Source organism: Strongylocentrotus purpuratus, unplaced genomic scaffold (genome assembly GCF_000002235.5).
Source record: "Strongylocentrotus purpuratus isolate Spur 01 unplaced genomic scaffold, Spur_5.0 spur5_scaffold_16, whole genome shotgun sequence".
NCBI classification, from domain to species: domain Eukaryota; kingdom Metazoa; phylum Echinodermata; class Echinoidea; order Camarodonta; family Strongylocentrotidae; genus Strongylocentrotus; species Strongylocentrotus purpuratus.
In genome coordinates, this window is record NW_022145601.1 from 15,709,929 (window position 1) to 15,725,367 (window position 15,439).

General features: G+C 40.0%; 3 protein-coding genes across 3 annotated transcripts; 1 reads left to right on the plus strand and 2 right to left on the minus strand.

The window, feature by feature from the left end:
• Window positions 1-2,650: 2,650 nt before the first annotated feature.
• On the minus strand, window positions 2,651-3,769 carry LOC100888519 (prolactin-releasing peptide receptor-like). Its single transcript, XM_003725316.1, has 2 exons — window positions 3,479-3,769; window positions 2,651-3,052 (listed from the first exon to the last, which is right to left on the minus strand). The coding sequence occupies exons 1-2, from the start codon at window positions 3,767-3,769 to the stop codon at window positions 2,651-2,653; spliced, it is 693 nt and encodes a 230-aa protein (XP_003725364.1).
• Window positions 3,770-9,035: 5,266 nt separating this feature from the next.
• Window positions 9,036-10,172, minus strand: LOC764432 (type-1B angiotensin II receptor-like). Its single transcript, XM_001200727.2, has one exon. It carries the CDS (start codon window positions 10,170-10,172, stop codon window positions 9,036-9,038), a length of 1,137 nt encoding a protein of 378 aa, XP_001200727.2.
• Window positions 10,173-12,102: 1,930 nt separating this feature from the next.
• Window positions 12,103-13,514, plus strand: LOC584299 (prolactin-releasing peptide receptor-like). The gene is made up of 2 exons (XM_784163.3): window positions 12,103-12,831; window positions 13,308-13,514. Exons 1-2 carry the CDS (start codon window positions 12,103-12,105, stop codon window positions 13,512-13,514), a joined length of 936 nt encoding a protein of 311 aa, XP_789256.3.
• Window positions 13,515-15,439: the final 1,925 nt, after the last annotated feature.

Consider the following 15,439-nt stretch of genomic DNA (forward strand, 5'->3'; position numbering starts at 1 on the left):
AGGATTCTGCGAAGTCCAGTTCCTTTCATCAGGGTACCGATTGCTTCCAGCAAAATCATGAATGTCTGGAAGCAACCTAATTGCAAGTCAATCCCTTTCAGTGGGCTATTCTGGGGTAAATAGCTCAGCGGCCTTCCAATATGCTGTTTTAATAGTTTCGTTCAAAAGGAAAGACAAAGCTACGACTCTGGGAGAGATTTCGAAAGTACAAATTGTACCTGAACAAACCATAAATGCTGCTTTGCTTTGCTGTTTCAACAGTTCCTGGTAGTTTAAAAAACAAGGGAACTTGAGGTAGAAGAGGTGATGATCTTTGAGCTCAGTCCGTTCCTACCTTCATTTTTCGAGGCTAGGAATGTCTTTCGGAAGGCTGAGTAGCCTCAGCTAGCTCATGTTATAACCGATCATGGAAGTAAAGTGTCGAGTGAAGCCGTAAAAGAACACAGACCGGTATGTCCTTGATGGTGGTTCCTTGGTGCATCGGATACCATGGAAGACAGAAGACAGCTTTGGCAGAATAGCACGTTCACATCCTAATTTCACAACCCCCCCCCCCCCACTAGATGGTTCTGCAAATGTAGTTGTTGACGGATATGGTGGAGGGCCGTCAATTAATGAAAATACACACCAGCGACGTAGGCAGAACGCCCATCCAGTTGTCAGATTCAATGCAGACACAGTATTCTCAGGCACGAAGGGTGGGTTTTTATAAAGAGACTGCAATAAGCAGAGACTCATGAATCTCATTAGTGAGGAACTGAGGAAGAGTAATTGCACCGTCATCAATGTATCCGGGGATGCAGATATACATTATTGCTAAAGCTGCAGTGAATTCTTCTCGTCGTTAGTCTACTACTCTGATTTGAGAAGGCACTGATTTGCCAAGGCTCCGAAGGTGTATAACATTAAGCAGTTGAAAGTGGACCTGGGTTTAGATCTATGCTCACAACTCCTTTTTCGACATGCCTACAATGGTTGCGATTCGACTTCCAGGATATTCAGAATCGGAAAGAGAGCAGTCTTCCAGAAGGTTGTGAAATGCAGCCCCACTTAAGAATCCAGTGCTAGTACTTTCTTTCTTCCAAGTCAGCCACAGGAACTAATAGAGGAACTTGGTATCAAAGCAATGTCTTTCATGTTTTGTTGCTGCTGTAATGACTCACTTGCATCATTACGATACAACTTGTATGTCAAGACAATTGCCAATGCGACTCCCTCCTACGCCAGCCTCCACCAAATTCCACTCCCTCAGAACATACTACCAAGTCACGGCATGGATGGAAAGTGAATTATAAGACATGGACGTCACAGACTGGGGCTGGAAATGAGAGTACAATGATGTTGAATACGAAGGCTGTACCTAGTAAGCTTCTTAAGTTGATTCATTGCAATTGTTGTACTGCTTGTAGCACACCTTGCTGTACCTGCAGATGTTACAGATTACCATGTAACAGTGTGTGTGTGGACCTTGCCAACTTGATGTATGCCACAATCCATAGAACGAGTCGCTTGATATTGAAGCAGAAGACGACTTTTTCTTACTAAAGTACACTCTTCATCAAAATGAAGGAACATGAAGATCTGCATGTGTATTCGTTATAAGATGACATGAACAACACGAGGTCTTTAACATTTTTAATTGTATGGTAGTATGAATGTGTGTCTAGATATTGTTATTAAGTTGTTACTTTGTCTTTGTCACTCCCCCTCTCCCTCCCCCCCCCCAATTTGCTTTAAGTTATACCTGTACCACAAGAGGAATTTGTTACATAAGAGGAGACTGAGGAATTAACGGACTGTTTCAAACTTTTTTGTTGTGCTATAAGTGATCTTATCTTCAGCCCCACTAACTCACATTTTTTTTGTAACTAGCACATGGATCTGTGACTCTACTCTGGACTATGTGTATGCAGTTATCGTATATATTCCTCTACCTCTACTTCGCCTCGGGCAATAGCTCGATTTTTACCTCCCCTTGAGCGTATAAAAACAACCATGTCTCCCAAAGCATTCATTAATACTATACTATGTCTTTATTGTTTCTTTCATTTAGTCTAACAAAATAAAAATCAAGCGTTTTGACTTTTTCATTCAATGTTCGTACTTACTAATGTGCAAGATCATATAATGTTGTACCAACCACGAATAGGAACATTTATGAGTTATGAGCTATTGCGAATGAAATCTAAGAGATAATTATTGTTTGACGCAGTAAAATACTTATCATTTATGCATTCAAATTTCCAAAGTATATTTCGAGATTATCTCAATATACTTGCAGAGTTTGCAGAAGAGATGTGTCGTATAAGGTTTCATCCGGGAAAGTATCTCTGCCTCGCGCCGTCTATAGGCCTACAAACCGAGGTTGTTCGAAATCAATATCGAAATTATCATTCCGTTTGTTATGTATCTTATTGTCAAACATAGGCTGGTACGTGTCATATAATTATTTGTTATAATATCATTTACCACTGTATATACAAGCTATAATGTTTATTGTTAATTTATGATTACTCGAGAAACTATACCACTTGTTAATTTTCTTGTTCATATCTGAACGAGCATTAAGAGCAGCTGTTTCGACCCATGTCTTTATTATAGATTACGTCATCAGAAGATCTATGCGATGAAAAGATCTTTTGCTTCATAACTATTCTCTGCCTCGGTATTTCTTAAACGACTCCTTCACGTCTCTTCTGAAACTGTTGCTGACCCAATAGTAGACGAAGAAGTTGACGATGTGGTTAGTGAGCTTGAGAGCGATTAGAATGTCAAGAAAGGTGCGGAATTCTGGAATGTGCCTTCTGTCAGAAATTATGGAACGGGGGATGATGGGGATGATCATGCTTGGAGTCCAGGTGAGGAAGAGGAATATCGATATAATGAGGAGCATGCGCGTTGTTTTCCTTCCATAGTCAGCTTCCTGCTTCTTCCTGAGTACCTTTGGTTGATTCGTACCACGACGCCTAAAAAGAGATCTTTTGGGCGATGACGCTGGTGAGTGATGTGGTTCAGCGAGGGTTCGTCGTAGAGGGAGTTGTATCTGGTTGTCCTGAAACGGTTCAATTATGGGAGACATGAAATCCATGACTTTACTACTTGGTGCCGATATGAGATTCTTGTTATTTGAACATCCTTCAGTAGCTACATGCAAATGCTGAACTGCTTTTTTGGTGGCTGTGACTCCGCCGACATCTTTGCTTTCTGCACAGGGCATACAAGTGTGGTCGAGAGTACATGTGCTTTGATTCTTTAAACTGATGGTAGCTACTGGGAGCTCATTATCCACTAGGCCTGCGTGAATTTTTGCCCTCTTTCGGAGAAAGTTGTATATGAAAGCATAAAGAACAGTCGTCGTCATAATCGACAAGATAAACAAGGCATATGTCGAACACGTCACCGTTACAACGATATGATAAGAATCGTGACGCAAGGGAATGTTGCATAGCTTTCTTTTGACTCTATCGGAAAATCGGACTTCAGCCAAGAGGGCAAGCGGAATCTTAAACGCGATGCTGACGACCACAAACACAGTAACTAATACAATGGTCATACGCACCGTCATTCGACGTCGTAGAGGATGACACACGGCCATGTAGCGATCGATGCTGATTACCATGGTGAGGAAAAGGGACACAAAGGCGGGTGCCTCTCCTGTAAGTGGTAACATCCGACACAAACCTGTCGTAATCAGTTTCGGGAAACCGTTGCTGATGATGAAAACAGGCATGAATAAGCAAGCGACAAAGTCGACTATCGCTTGGCCCATGATCAGGATATCCGTGCTCGTCTTCCGTTTCTTCCATGCGTAAGTTTGGATGATGATGGCATTCCCCGGACACCCTAATAGTAATATGAGAAGATAAAATATTAATTCACCTACTGGAACATCACCGCTATCGTTATTCTTCATATCGCCTTTGTCTATTGTATCATATTGATACAATTCGGTCGAGGTTTCATTCACGATCTCCAACGAACTCCAACGAGCTTCTTTCGTCAAATTTAGGTTATCCATCGCAGGCTTATTGTTTGTAATAAAAATCAGGAATACTTTAAACTAAGAACTACTTGAATATGTAGAGGATCTGCGTTCGTTTTAAGTCTGAAATGTCGTCCCGGGGCTCTCTAATACCTCAGTCACATAAACGAGGCATACGGCAAACCGATAACAGACAAAACAAAAAGTTACATCAGCCCAAATGGCCAACGTAATGGTCGGTTTTTGGTCGCTCTTGAGTCGAATTAGCGATGTGGCTGAGATACACGTAACGCCAGTAGGAAAATGACAAACTGGATTGGATAAGCCGTCCTCTGCTAACATGAATAAGGGAAAATGGCGGGAAGAGCTCCCTGGTAGTTTATGCGAGGTAAGTCGTCGCGTTTTTAAAAGAGTCTCGACTGAACATTTGAATGACACGACACCGGATATTGGATATGTAAACATACATCGAGAGAGAAAAAGATAGACAGAGAAGGACAGAGAGTGAGAGAGAGAGAGAGAAAGAGAGATAGAGAGAGGGAGAGAGAGCGTGATAAACAGGGCTGCAGTTATGATACATTGTAATCCGATAAGCCTGTTCTTCGTAACAGAGTAGACAAGATTGGCTGTCATTAATAGGCGTTATGAGACATTATTAGATGCCTTGATGTTGCTTACACGATACTTTTTTCCCGATAATATTATCTGCTGATGACATGAATAAGGGAAAATGGCGGGAAGAGATCCCCGGTAGTTTATGCGAGGTAAGTCGCGCGTTTTCAAAAGAGTCTCGACTGAACATTTGAATGACACGACACCGAAAATTGGATATGTATACATACATCGAGAGAATAAGAGATAGACAGAGAAGGACAGAGAGTGAGAGAGAGAGAAAGAGAGAGGGGGGAGAGAGCGTGATAAACAGCTAGGCTGCAGTTACGATACATTGTAATCGAATAAGGCTTTTCTTCATAACAGAGTAGACAAGATTGGCTGTCATCAATAGGTGTTATATGAGACATTATTAGATGCCTTGATGTTGCTTATATGATACTTTTCCCCGATAATATTATCTGCTGATGACGAGCGAACTTTAGTGGAATGTCATATTCTTAATATAGGTTTTCCCGCCCAACTTCGTAAACTTAGCATCCGACTTAACGTTACGTACGTTCATTCAAGTTCGTGCGAAATTGAATAACTATGTAGATCTACATTCAAAAAGCTAATAGCGGCAGTCAATTTGATTTAGTAGCACGCGATTTTATGCTCTCGTCACGGAGACGTGCAAAACGTATGGGCCGCCGTTGCAACGCGTTGGGGCCAACATAAACAACCACAAAAACAGACAGAGATGCATTCAAACAAACAAAGATCCGCGCAAAATAGACAAAGTACCCAGAAGAAGAGATAATTAACAAGCAAACGAAGAAAGGTCCAAGCATCCAGAAGAAAGGACAATTTTACAAACAAACAAAGGACAAAGCAAAATAGACAAAGCGACGAGAAGGACAAATTTACAAGCAAAGGATGAACTGTAACAGACATAACAGCATCATACGAACTGACCGTCAAAGGACGACAGAGCGAGTTTGGGTTAAATACGGTTACTGATCATGCGGCCTGCATATACAGTTTATATCAGTATCAAACAAAGGAATGACTTTCTACTAGCTAACACGGTCAGGTGGTCCTCTTTATACTTCCTGGTCTGGTATACCTAATCTAATAATCTTAAAGATAATATAAAGTTTTGGTATGGGGTCATGAATTTGGTTCAAATTAACATATTGGAAGCATATACGATCCGAAAATATTCAGTTTTCGTCGTCGCGGTTGAAATCGAGTCTAAAGTTATGAAATTGAAAATAATAACTCTTTTTGTTGTATAGCCCTCTCTCAAGGTCTAGATATCAATTAAGCTATAAATTTATGTTTCTTGAATAAAAAACCCGATAAACTATTACCATTTGGAAGTTAGATATCACAACTACAGATTCTGAGATTTTCATGGTCGCATCTACCATTAAACGGCCGTAGGCGCTATTTGAAATTAATCAAAATTTACCGGGAGCACCGGTAAATTTTTATATACAATTTTTCTCGAAAGCAGAAGTGTTTTAGGAGCTAAATTTTATAGTGTTAATAATACATCCACAGGGGCATCCAAATATATCAAAATTGTAAAGAATCACTTTCCACCCAGTTTTCAAAATTTTCCAAAACTTTGTATTAATACAACATTTAAGTGTGTCAATAACAAACTTAGTCTATTTGTTCGTCAACCTAGTCTGGCTTGCTTTGTTGCTTGTCAATCAGGGGGGGGGGGGGGGGGGGGTGCGTAACGGCCGTTTCTCGAACCATCATAACTCTAACTTCTTAGACATACCGTTATAAGCGTGTGTTATAAATTAACACGCGTTTCTATAGGAAGTCCACGGACTTTCGATCATTAATTAAGCTGGCCCAAGATTAAGACACTACTGCCAGCCAGCTATAAAGCACAAGGAGGTACGTGTGGTTGCATGCACAAGCCTAGCTGTAATGTGTTTTTTTTTTTTTGGGGGGGGGGGGTCAATAGGGCCTATGGAAATATAAGTATTGTTTGCTTGTTTATTGTCCTTTCTTCTGGGTACTTTGTCAATTTTGATCTGTCCTTTTTTTGTTAGAATGTGTTTTTGTGGTTGTTAACATTGGCCCTAACGGCAGCCCATAATAACGAGCATTCAATTTAGAAAAGCGTGCAAAGACTATTCAAATTCGTGCCGGACAGACGATGGTATGTATTCGTGCATTCAATTTCGTGATTAGGCATACATATGTGACATTTGTGCATTGCTTTTCATTTGATGTTAATTTGTCACTTAATATACTTCTGTTTGAATAATTTTATGCAAAGTTTACTTGAAGGAATGACATGCGTATTCGGTTGTAGATATCTGTCAATATACAGGTAACTGTCGCTAGAGAATGCACAATTTGTGACTTCTCTTCTAAGCACAAGCTATATATAAAAAGTTCTGTTTTCAGACCGCAAATGCCTTCAAAGTGCATGGTTATTGCTCTTATTCTTATCTATGACATTTATAGTGCCCTAATAGAACCTAAAATTGCTATGAAGGTAAGACCCCAAAATGTGTAAAAATTTAGCCAATACGATCATACCAATTCAGCTCCACTTAAAAAAAAAAAACACGGTGACCGTTAATTAATTATTTAATTAAAGATAACAATACATGAGCCGGCTAATATAAGCAACACGAAAATGTCAACAAAAAAGCCAACATCGACATTGGCTGAAATACGACGTAAAAGGCGTTATTTCGTTTTTTTCAACGGTTTTTTCAAATTTTTCAAAATATTTAATATTTGTGGTGGTACACAAGTATTATAAATCGTTATATTTCAGCCGTCTCTGAACCGATTTTGATCAAACAAAGATGATTTTGTCATTTAAATATTATGTTCTTTCAAATGAAATTATTTTGTGTAGCGCCCTCTGCAACAGAACTCAACTATCCCTTTAAAGGTACCATGTCCCATTTGCAGGCCAAAACTCAAAGTTGAAAAGGTTAAATGCCAATGGCATTTGAAAGATAATACTAATTTAGAACTCCCCTTAAAAAAGGGGGCTTGAAAATGTCTTTTAGTGGGAAAATAACGACTATTAGTTGTCAAATCGACTTAGGAGCTGTAGAGCCAATAAGTCATAGTCTTGATTTTTAGACCATTGTATTGCATGGTAGTACGCTTTATGCTGCGCAAAGATTCAATCAGTTTAATTTTTGCCATTACAAGAGTGGGTTATTGATGTAGATAAATCCTTTATAGCTCATGTTATGTATGTTATTACCAAAGAAGAAAAAAAGCCGGTCAGTCACTCAATACTGACAACAGTGTCTGACAGTGAAGTCTAGCAAGTAAACGGGTTTCCTTGCATAATTTGAATATTAGGACACTGCTAACGTTTAAATGTAACAGATAGGACATACATGACCTATTCACAATTCCAGCAAAGTTCTACAAAATTTGAGGTTGGCTGCAAAAGGGACATAGTATCTTTAATAGACATGGACACGATGAAAACAAAATACAATGATGAATAAATAAAAAGATGTTAAATGAAAAGATAGAAAGATCACCTACTCAATCAAGATTGATGAAAACAAACCATTTTAATAACAAATTACCTCATAGACATGTAAAATGAAAAATATAAAGATATGAATTAAGAGATGTTTCAACAAAAATAAAGAATGTCGAAAGAAAGAGAAAACATAAAATGCAATATGAATATATCAGACAAATAAGAAGATTGTATAATGTGAAATCACGTGAATGCACGTTAATGAAATTGATCGCTGCTTTGACGAAATTTGCCGGGAAAACCTATACTCAAATGGAATCATGCATGTATTTGTCAGTCATCGTGGAGGCAATGTGGTTAATATGTGTCTTCCAGTTTAAGCCTTCATCTACATATATTCCTAAAAAAAATTGTAAAACAGACTCTGGATAAATATTCATCATTTAATTGCACATGTAATTCATCAACATCGAAATTGATAGTTCTACCTTTTAACACCATATAATTAGTTTTAGTCATGTTGAACTTTAATTTATTAGCATAAAACCAGCAAGAAACCTTCTCCAATTCTGTTTTCAAATCACTATTCAGTTGCTGAACAGATTTACCAGACAAAAAAAAATTTGTGTCATCAGCAAATAATATAAATGACAATTTACTAGAAGCAAAATGAAGATCATTAATGGGAGGCCAAGGATACTCCTTTGAGGAATTCCAGTCACAATGTTACATAAATCAGAAGACTGTTGATCTATATCTATATCTTCATAAGAGCCACTGTGGTTTTGACGGCTCATATCTGAACGAGAATTAAGGGCAGCCGTTTCGACCCCTGGTCTCATCTAAAGATTACGTCATCAGAAGATCTTTGTCATCGGAAGATCTATATCTTCATAACTATTCTCTGCCTCGGTATTTCTTACACGACTCCTTCACGTCTCTTCTGAAACTGTTGCTGACCCAATACTAGACGAAGAAGTTGACGATGTGGTTAGTGAGCTTGAGAGCGATTAGGATGTTAATAATGGTGTAGAATCCAGGAATGTCCCTTCCGTTAGAAATTATGGAACGGGGGATGATGGGGATGATCATGCTTGGAGTCCAGGTGAGGAAGAAGAATATTGATATAATTAGGAGCATGCGCGTTGTTTTCCTTCCATAGTCAGCTTCCTGCTTCTTCTTGAGAACATTTGGTTGATTCGTACCACGACGTCTAGAAAGAGATCTTTTAAGAGATGACGTTGGTTGGTGATGTAGAGCTTGTCGTAGAGGGAGTGGTATCAGGTTATTCTGAGACGGTTCAATCGTGGGAGACATGAAATGCGAATCGGTGACTTTACTATCTGGTGACGATGTAAGGTGTTTGTTATTTGAACATCTATCAGGAGCTACATGCAACTGCTGAACTGCTGTTTTAGTGGTTGTGACTCCGCCGAAATCTTTGCTTTCTGCACCGGGCATGAAAGCGTGATCGGGAGTACATGTGTTTTGGTTCTTTGAACTGATGGTAGCTACTGGGAGCTCATTATCCACCAGGCCTGCGTGAATTTTCGCCCTCTTTCGGAGAAAGTTGTATATGAAAGCATAAAGAACAGTCGTCGTCATAATCGACAAGATAAACAATGCATATATCGAACACGTCGCCGCTACAACGACATGGTAAGACTCTTTACGTAAGGAAATGTCGCATAGCCTTCTTTTGACTGTATCGGAAAATCGGACTTGAGATAAAACAACAAGCGGAATGTTGAACGCGATGCTGACGACCACACACAAAGTAACTAATACAATGGTCATACGCACCGTCATTCGGCGTCGTAGAGGATGACACACGGCCATGTAGCGATCGATGCTGATTACCGTGGTGAGGAAAAGGGACATGAAAGCGGGTGCCTCTTCTGCTAGTGGTGACATCCGACACAAACCTGTCGTAATCAGTTTCGGGAAACCGCTTCTGATAATGAAAACAGGCGTGAATAAGCAAGCGATGAAGTCAACTATCGCTTGAGCCATGATGAGGATATCCGTGCTCGCCTTCCGTTTCTTCCACGCGTAAGCTTGGATAATGATGGCATTGCCCGGGAGTCCGAGGACCAAGACCATTATGTAATAGGTTAAGTGAACAATGATGTTTTGGGTGATGTAGTTATCGCCTGTCTCGTCATCATCAGTTCTGCCAAGATGGCACTGACCATGCGATGTCCTGTTCATCATCATAATGATTCTAATGTCCATATGATCAATGTCGTTGAATGCTTACAACCATTCGGCAACTTTCGTTTGGAAACAATTGTCAGCAATTCCACTAAGCTCCAAAAACGAATTTGTCACCCTGAAAAGATCATCCAAATAAGGATTAATATAGATTAATCGTTTTTTAATTTGGTTAAAAAAGAAGGAGATTATTGGAGAAAATATCAGAATATTAGAGAGGATGACCAAACAAAACCTTTTTTAACGAATCACCATAAACCTACTGGGTATGGATAACAGAATGGCAGCGCCTATCAGAAGCGAGGCACTTTATATCTGAGTGAAATGTCTAGATAATTAGCAGAGTTTATACTTACGGTTGACATGTTCGTGATGGTACGACAACAGAAAAGTTAATTGGCTACGTTATCAAGATTGACACTGATTGGTATAATGGGGTAAAAGGGAAAATAATGATTTTCCGAAATTGGCCGAGAGAGAGAGAGAGGGGGGGGGGGGAGGGGGAGAAAGGGAGATAGTGGGATGGAGAATGAGACAGAGACGGGAGAGATGGGACTCTTAAGAGAAAGAAGGGAGATAGGAGAAAGAGAGAGAGGGAGAAATACAGAGAGAGATGTGAGTTGAGTGCAAGGGAAAGGGGGAAAATAGAGGTAAGAGAGAGAGAGAGAGAGAGAGAGAGAGTGTGAGATTTGTTGATGTTTTGCGTGTTAATCCTTTAATTAATGTTTTGTACAGTTATCACAAACCAAACCTTTTTGTAATGTAAACTTTGATTATGAAAATGAGTAGACATCTTTCCTTTACTTATTTTTTTCCATGGCACCAGAAGAGCTCTATAAATGCGCACGTGTTCAAGGATGTGCGTCTCTGTGTGTGCGGGTGTGCGCGCGTGTTTTTTTTTTTTTTGAGGGGGTGGGGGGGGGGGGGGTATACATGTTTAGTTGGATGGGGTTATATGTTTTATGTTACAATTGATTTCATTTCTTGTTTCAAATTTATCAATCGTTTAAAGAGGGATATGTTCGTTTGCTGATATTTAATGGGAACCAATTGTGTATCAAAAATAATAATGAATTATGTCAAAATGAAAACAAACTGTATTTTTCAGAATCATGATTTCCTTAAGTTGAGATATACACATTAAACAGGGATATATATATATATATATATATATATATATATATATATAAAGAGAGAAAGAGAGAGAGGGAGAGAGCGAGCGTGGGGAAGAGAGAGGAGGGAGAGAGAGAGAGAGGGCGAGGGAGAGAGAGAGAGGTTTACACATGGGCAGGTCTAACATTTTGAACCTTTAAAATCAGACATGCATGCTATCTCATAAATTGCATAATTGCAAATAGAGCGAGAACTTAAATGATTTTAAGGACACACATAATTGATGGTGATTACATAATGGTACCCATTAATGGTTCCCATTAAATATCATCAAACGAACATATTCCTCTTTGTCGCGCTCGTTCTCGCTCTCTCTCCTAATCCGTCCCATCTCTGCTTCCTCATTTCACTCAATCTCTCCGTAATAATGTTAGCCCTTTCATTCCCTCATTGCTGCAACGGCAAGCTCTATTAACTCTTGATGCACGTAGCAAAATATCCATGGCCAAGATCATTTGTGCCCAGGCAACACTACCCAATTTCGGCTGAGATCATCGGTCGATCCGCTGACGGAGATAAACAAGGAGTGCTAAGCGCTGGTTCGTTGGTTTTTCGATTCAAAATGTCAAGAAATTAACCAAAGTTAGGCCCTTTGTAGGACATTATTTTAAATCAGACAGAAAATGAGGTAAGAGAGAAATAAAACATGGGATACTACATGAATTCGACTTCGGAACTGAACACTTTGTTCACAGCTATGAACGACTCAGTAAATGATTTTATTACTTCTGAAGAAAACTATGAGATTAAGGACCAAGATATTGCTACTGCTGTTAACTTAACCTATTATACGATGGTGTTGGTCTTAGGACTACCAGGTAACACTGTTATCATGAAAGCCTACGCATGGAAAAAACGGAAGACGAGCACGGATATCCTCATTATGGCTCAAGCGACAGTCGACTTCGTCGCTTGTGTATTTTGTCCTGTCTTCACCATCCGCAATGCATTCCCAGGGCTGATGACCAAAGGTTTGTGCCATGCGTCATCTCTCGCCAATAATGCAACGGCTTTCGCCTCACTTTATCTGACCACTGCGATCGGCATCGATCGCTACATGGCTGTATGTCGTCCATTACGACGACGAATGACGGTACGTATGTCCATTTTCATTGCAATACTGTGTACGGTCGTTTCCATCGTGACTAACATTCCAGCTGCAGTGTTTACTGAAGTTCGTCACTTCGGAAGTATTGGAAGAAGCCTGTGCTTCGTTTATGGCTCTTACGTCTTGGGTACAACAATGTCGACTTTGGTGTTATTCACCGTATCGCTGATGACGAATACTGTCCTTTACGCTTTGATCTACGTTGCCCTTCGTAAGAGAGCAAAGATTAACGCCGACATGACGGGGAAGCATCCCGTTGTCGCTACTGTTAGTACAAGAAACGCTCGTGACTATAGTGGCGGTTTGCAAGAATCCAGCTCGATGGAAAACCGCATGATCGCGGCGGAAACAAAAATGGAGGACGGCACTTCTGCCTTCGACGTTACGAGTACCGAGAACAAATTTAAAACAAATGAGGTTTCATTACATTCAGAGACAGCGGAATGTTCAAGTAACATTACCTTGTCATCGTCACCTAGACGTAGGTCTAGGCCCTCCGGCTCTCATGTCACATTTGCAGTGACTAAAATGTCAAGGCAAAATAAAGACCCCCTACCGTCACACACAAGTCAGAGGAAGCCTCTTTATTCCCCGGCGTCATCACCGAAGATGAAACCTTTCGAACGCCAGGGTACGAAGCGAGACCAGAAATTAAAAAGCAAAAAGGAAAGCGACTACGGAAGGAAGACGACCCGTATGCTTCTTATCATAACGATATTTTTTTTATTACGTGGACTCCCAAGGTTGTAGTCCCCATCATTCCACTTCCGGCACTTCTAAGAGCTAGTCAAATTTCGGGACATATGGCGGTTATCCAGATCCTCTACTCTCTCAGACTCCTTAACCACATCGTCAATTTCTTCGTCTACTATTTGGCCAACAACAGTTTCAGAAGAAACGTCAGAGAGTCGTGTAAACATTGCAGATGCACCCAGAAGTTGATCATGTAAAAGGGGTGTGAGAGATAAACAATATGTAGACAGTGCTGATAGATAAGCACTGGTTGAATAATTAGGTTTACATTACGTTTTGCCGTTTCAAATCCCTTTAATCCAATCCAATCCAATCCAAAAGATATTTGAAATAGCGCCTTTTCCTTGCCGTTGCAAAGCGCTGCACACACGCTCCAAACTGATAGACTTAATTTCTATATGATTTAGTATTTTTTTAATATTTAGTTTTATTTTAAATTAATGACATTTGCTGTATTGGATGTTCTCATACATATTAATTTTGCCCCTCTCTCTCTTCTCTCTCTTTCTCTCTCTCGATTTTTTTTCACTCTATACAGTGCGTCTCAGAAAAAAGAAACCGAGAATTATCCATGATTTATCATAACTTAATCACAATTATTATAATTGTAAAGCTTAGATCCTCCTCTTTCATTTGATGCAACTCATATTGATGCATATTTTACGCAAGAGTGATTAAAAACAATTTGAAGAAAGGGTACCAAAAAGATATTCGGCGAACAGTATCTGAATTTTAAAGACAAAATCAAATTTCTAGCAAATTCATTTTCTGCCCTTTCTTTTCCGAATAACTCGTTGCTCTGTCGTTAATTGCATGATCAATGGGAAATGTAAACGTACCTTATGCCTAGGTCACATTTGTAACGGCGGCCGTGCAGTCTCAAATATCTACGGCCAATAGCAATTATAGGACCACCGCAGCATTCCCACGGTCACATACGGTAGCGGTCACATTTGTTAGGGTAGCCACACGGCGTATTTTGAATGTGTGGAGACAGAAAATCTGCGACTGCCGTACGACCTTTGAAGTGATGACGCGCGGTCGCCTCAGGGCGTCCCTGCGGTGGCCGTAGCGTTTCGATAACTATTAAGGCAGAAGCAAGGAAGCCTCAAGGTGCCCGCAAGGCAGCCGATTGGGGGACCATACGGCGACCGTGCGGCCAGACTGATGCTAGAGTATATAAACCGCAAGGCTACCGTACGCCCGACGTACTGACGCCGTGGAACCGCTCTACGGCATGGCTACGGCGTGTCTAAACTAGAAACGAAAACAGTTACAACTCAGCGTTACAATCTCACGGCGACCCGTACGGCCTGTAAAGATAGGGATACGCCCTAGGGTGACCCTGAGGCCAACGCAGATCTTTTGCGGCCGCCGCAAGTATCTCGCGATTTCGGGAGCGCACGGCCGCCGCTGCCGCCGTGGCAAATGTGACCTAGGCATTACTAGCAATTAGCCTTTTACTCACCACTCCGTTTCGTTGACGATCAGCCATGCATAAAGTTTTTTGTCGTCTCTGTTTGTTGCTACAGCAGGCAGCCAGTAAAAACAAATTCGTTTAATAAAATTATGGAAATGCAAGCATAGCTTTAAAAAAACAGAACTTTGTTGTTGTTTCTGGCTCATTTTACCTGATTGAGGTGTCATATGAAAATGCAGAAAATTAACTTTCTAGAAATGTGATTTTCTCTTCAAAATTCAGATACGCTTCGCCAAATGACTTTTTGGGACCCTTTCTTCGAATTGTTTTTAATCACTCGTGCGTAAAATATGCATTATACCGACGAGGCTCACATGGGTAAAACAAGACATATATTTTCATTATTTTAAAATAATAATAATAATTATTATTATTATTGTTTCATTCTTACTACTAATGTTATTATTTTCATCGTTATTATTGCTGTTAATATTATTATTAGTAGTATAAGTAGTAGTATTAGTAGTAGTAGTAGTATAGTTATCTCCATATAAAAGAATGGTATCGAGGCCTAATCAATGTATGTGACTGAACTATGTAGTCTCTCCCTATTGTTGTTGTACATACAACAATATTCAATGCAATGTATACATCACAATGGGGTCGAATTCACAAGATCTTTAGATAGATCTTTAATCTGAT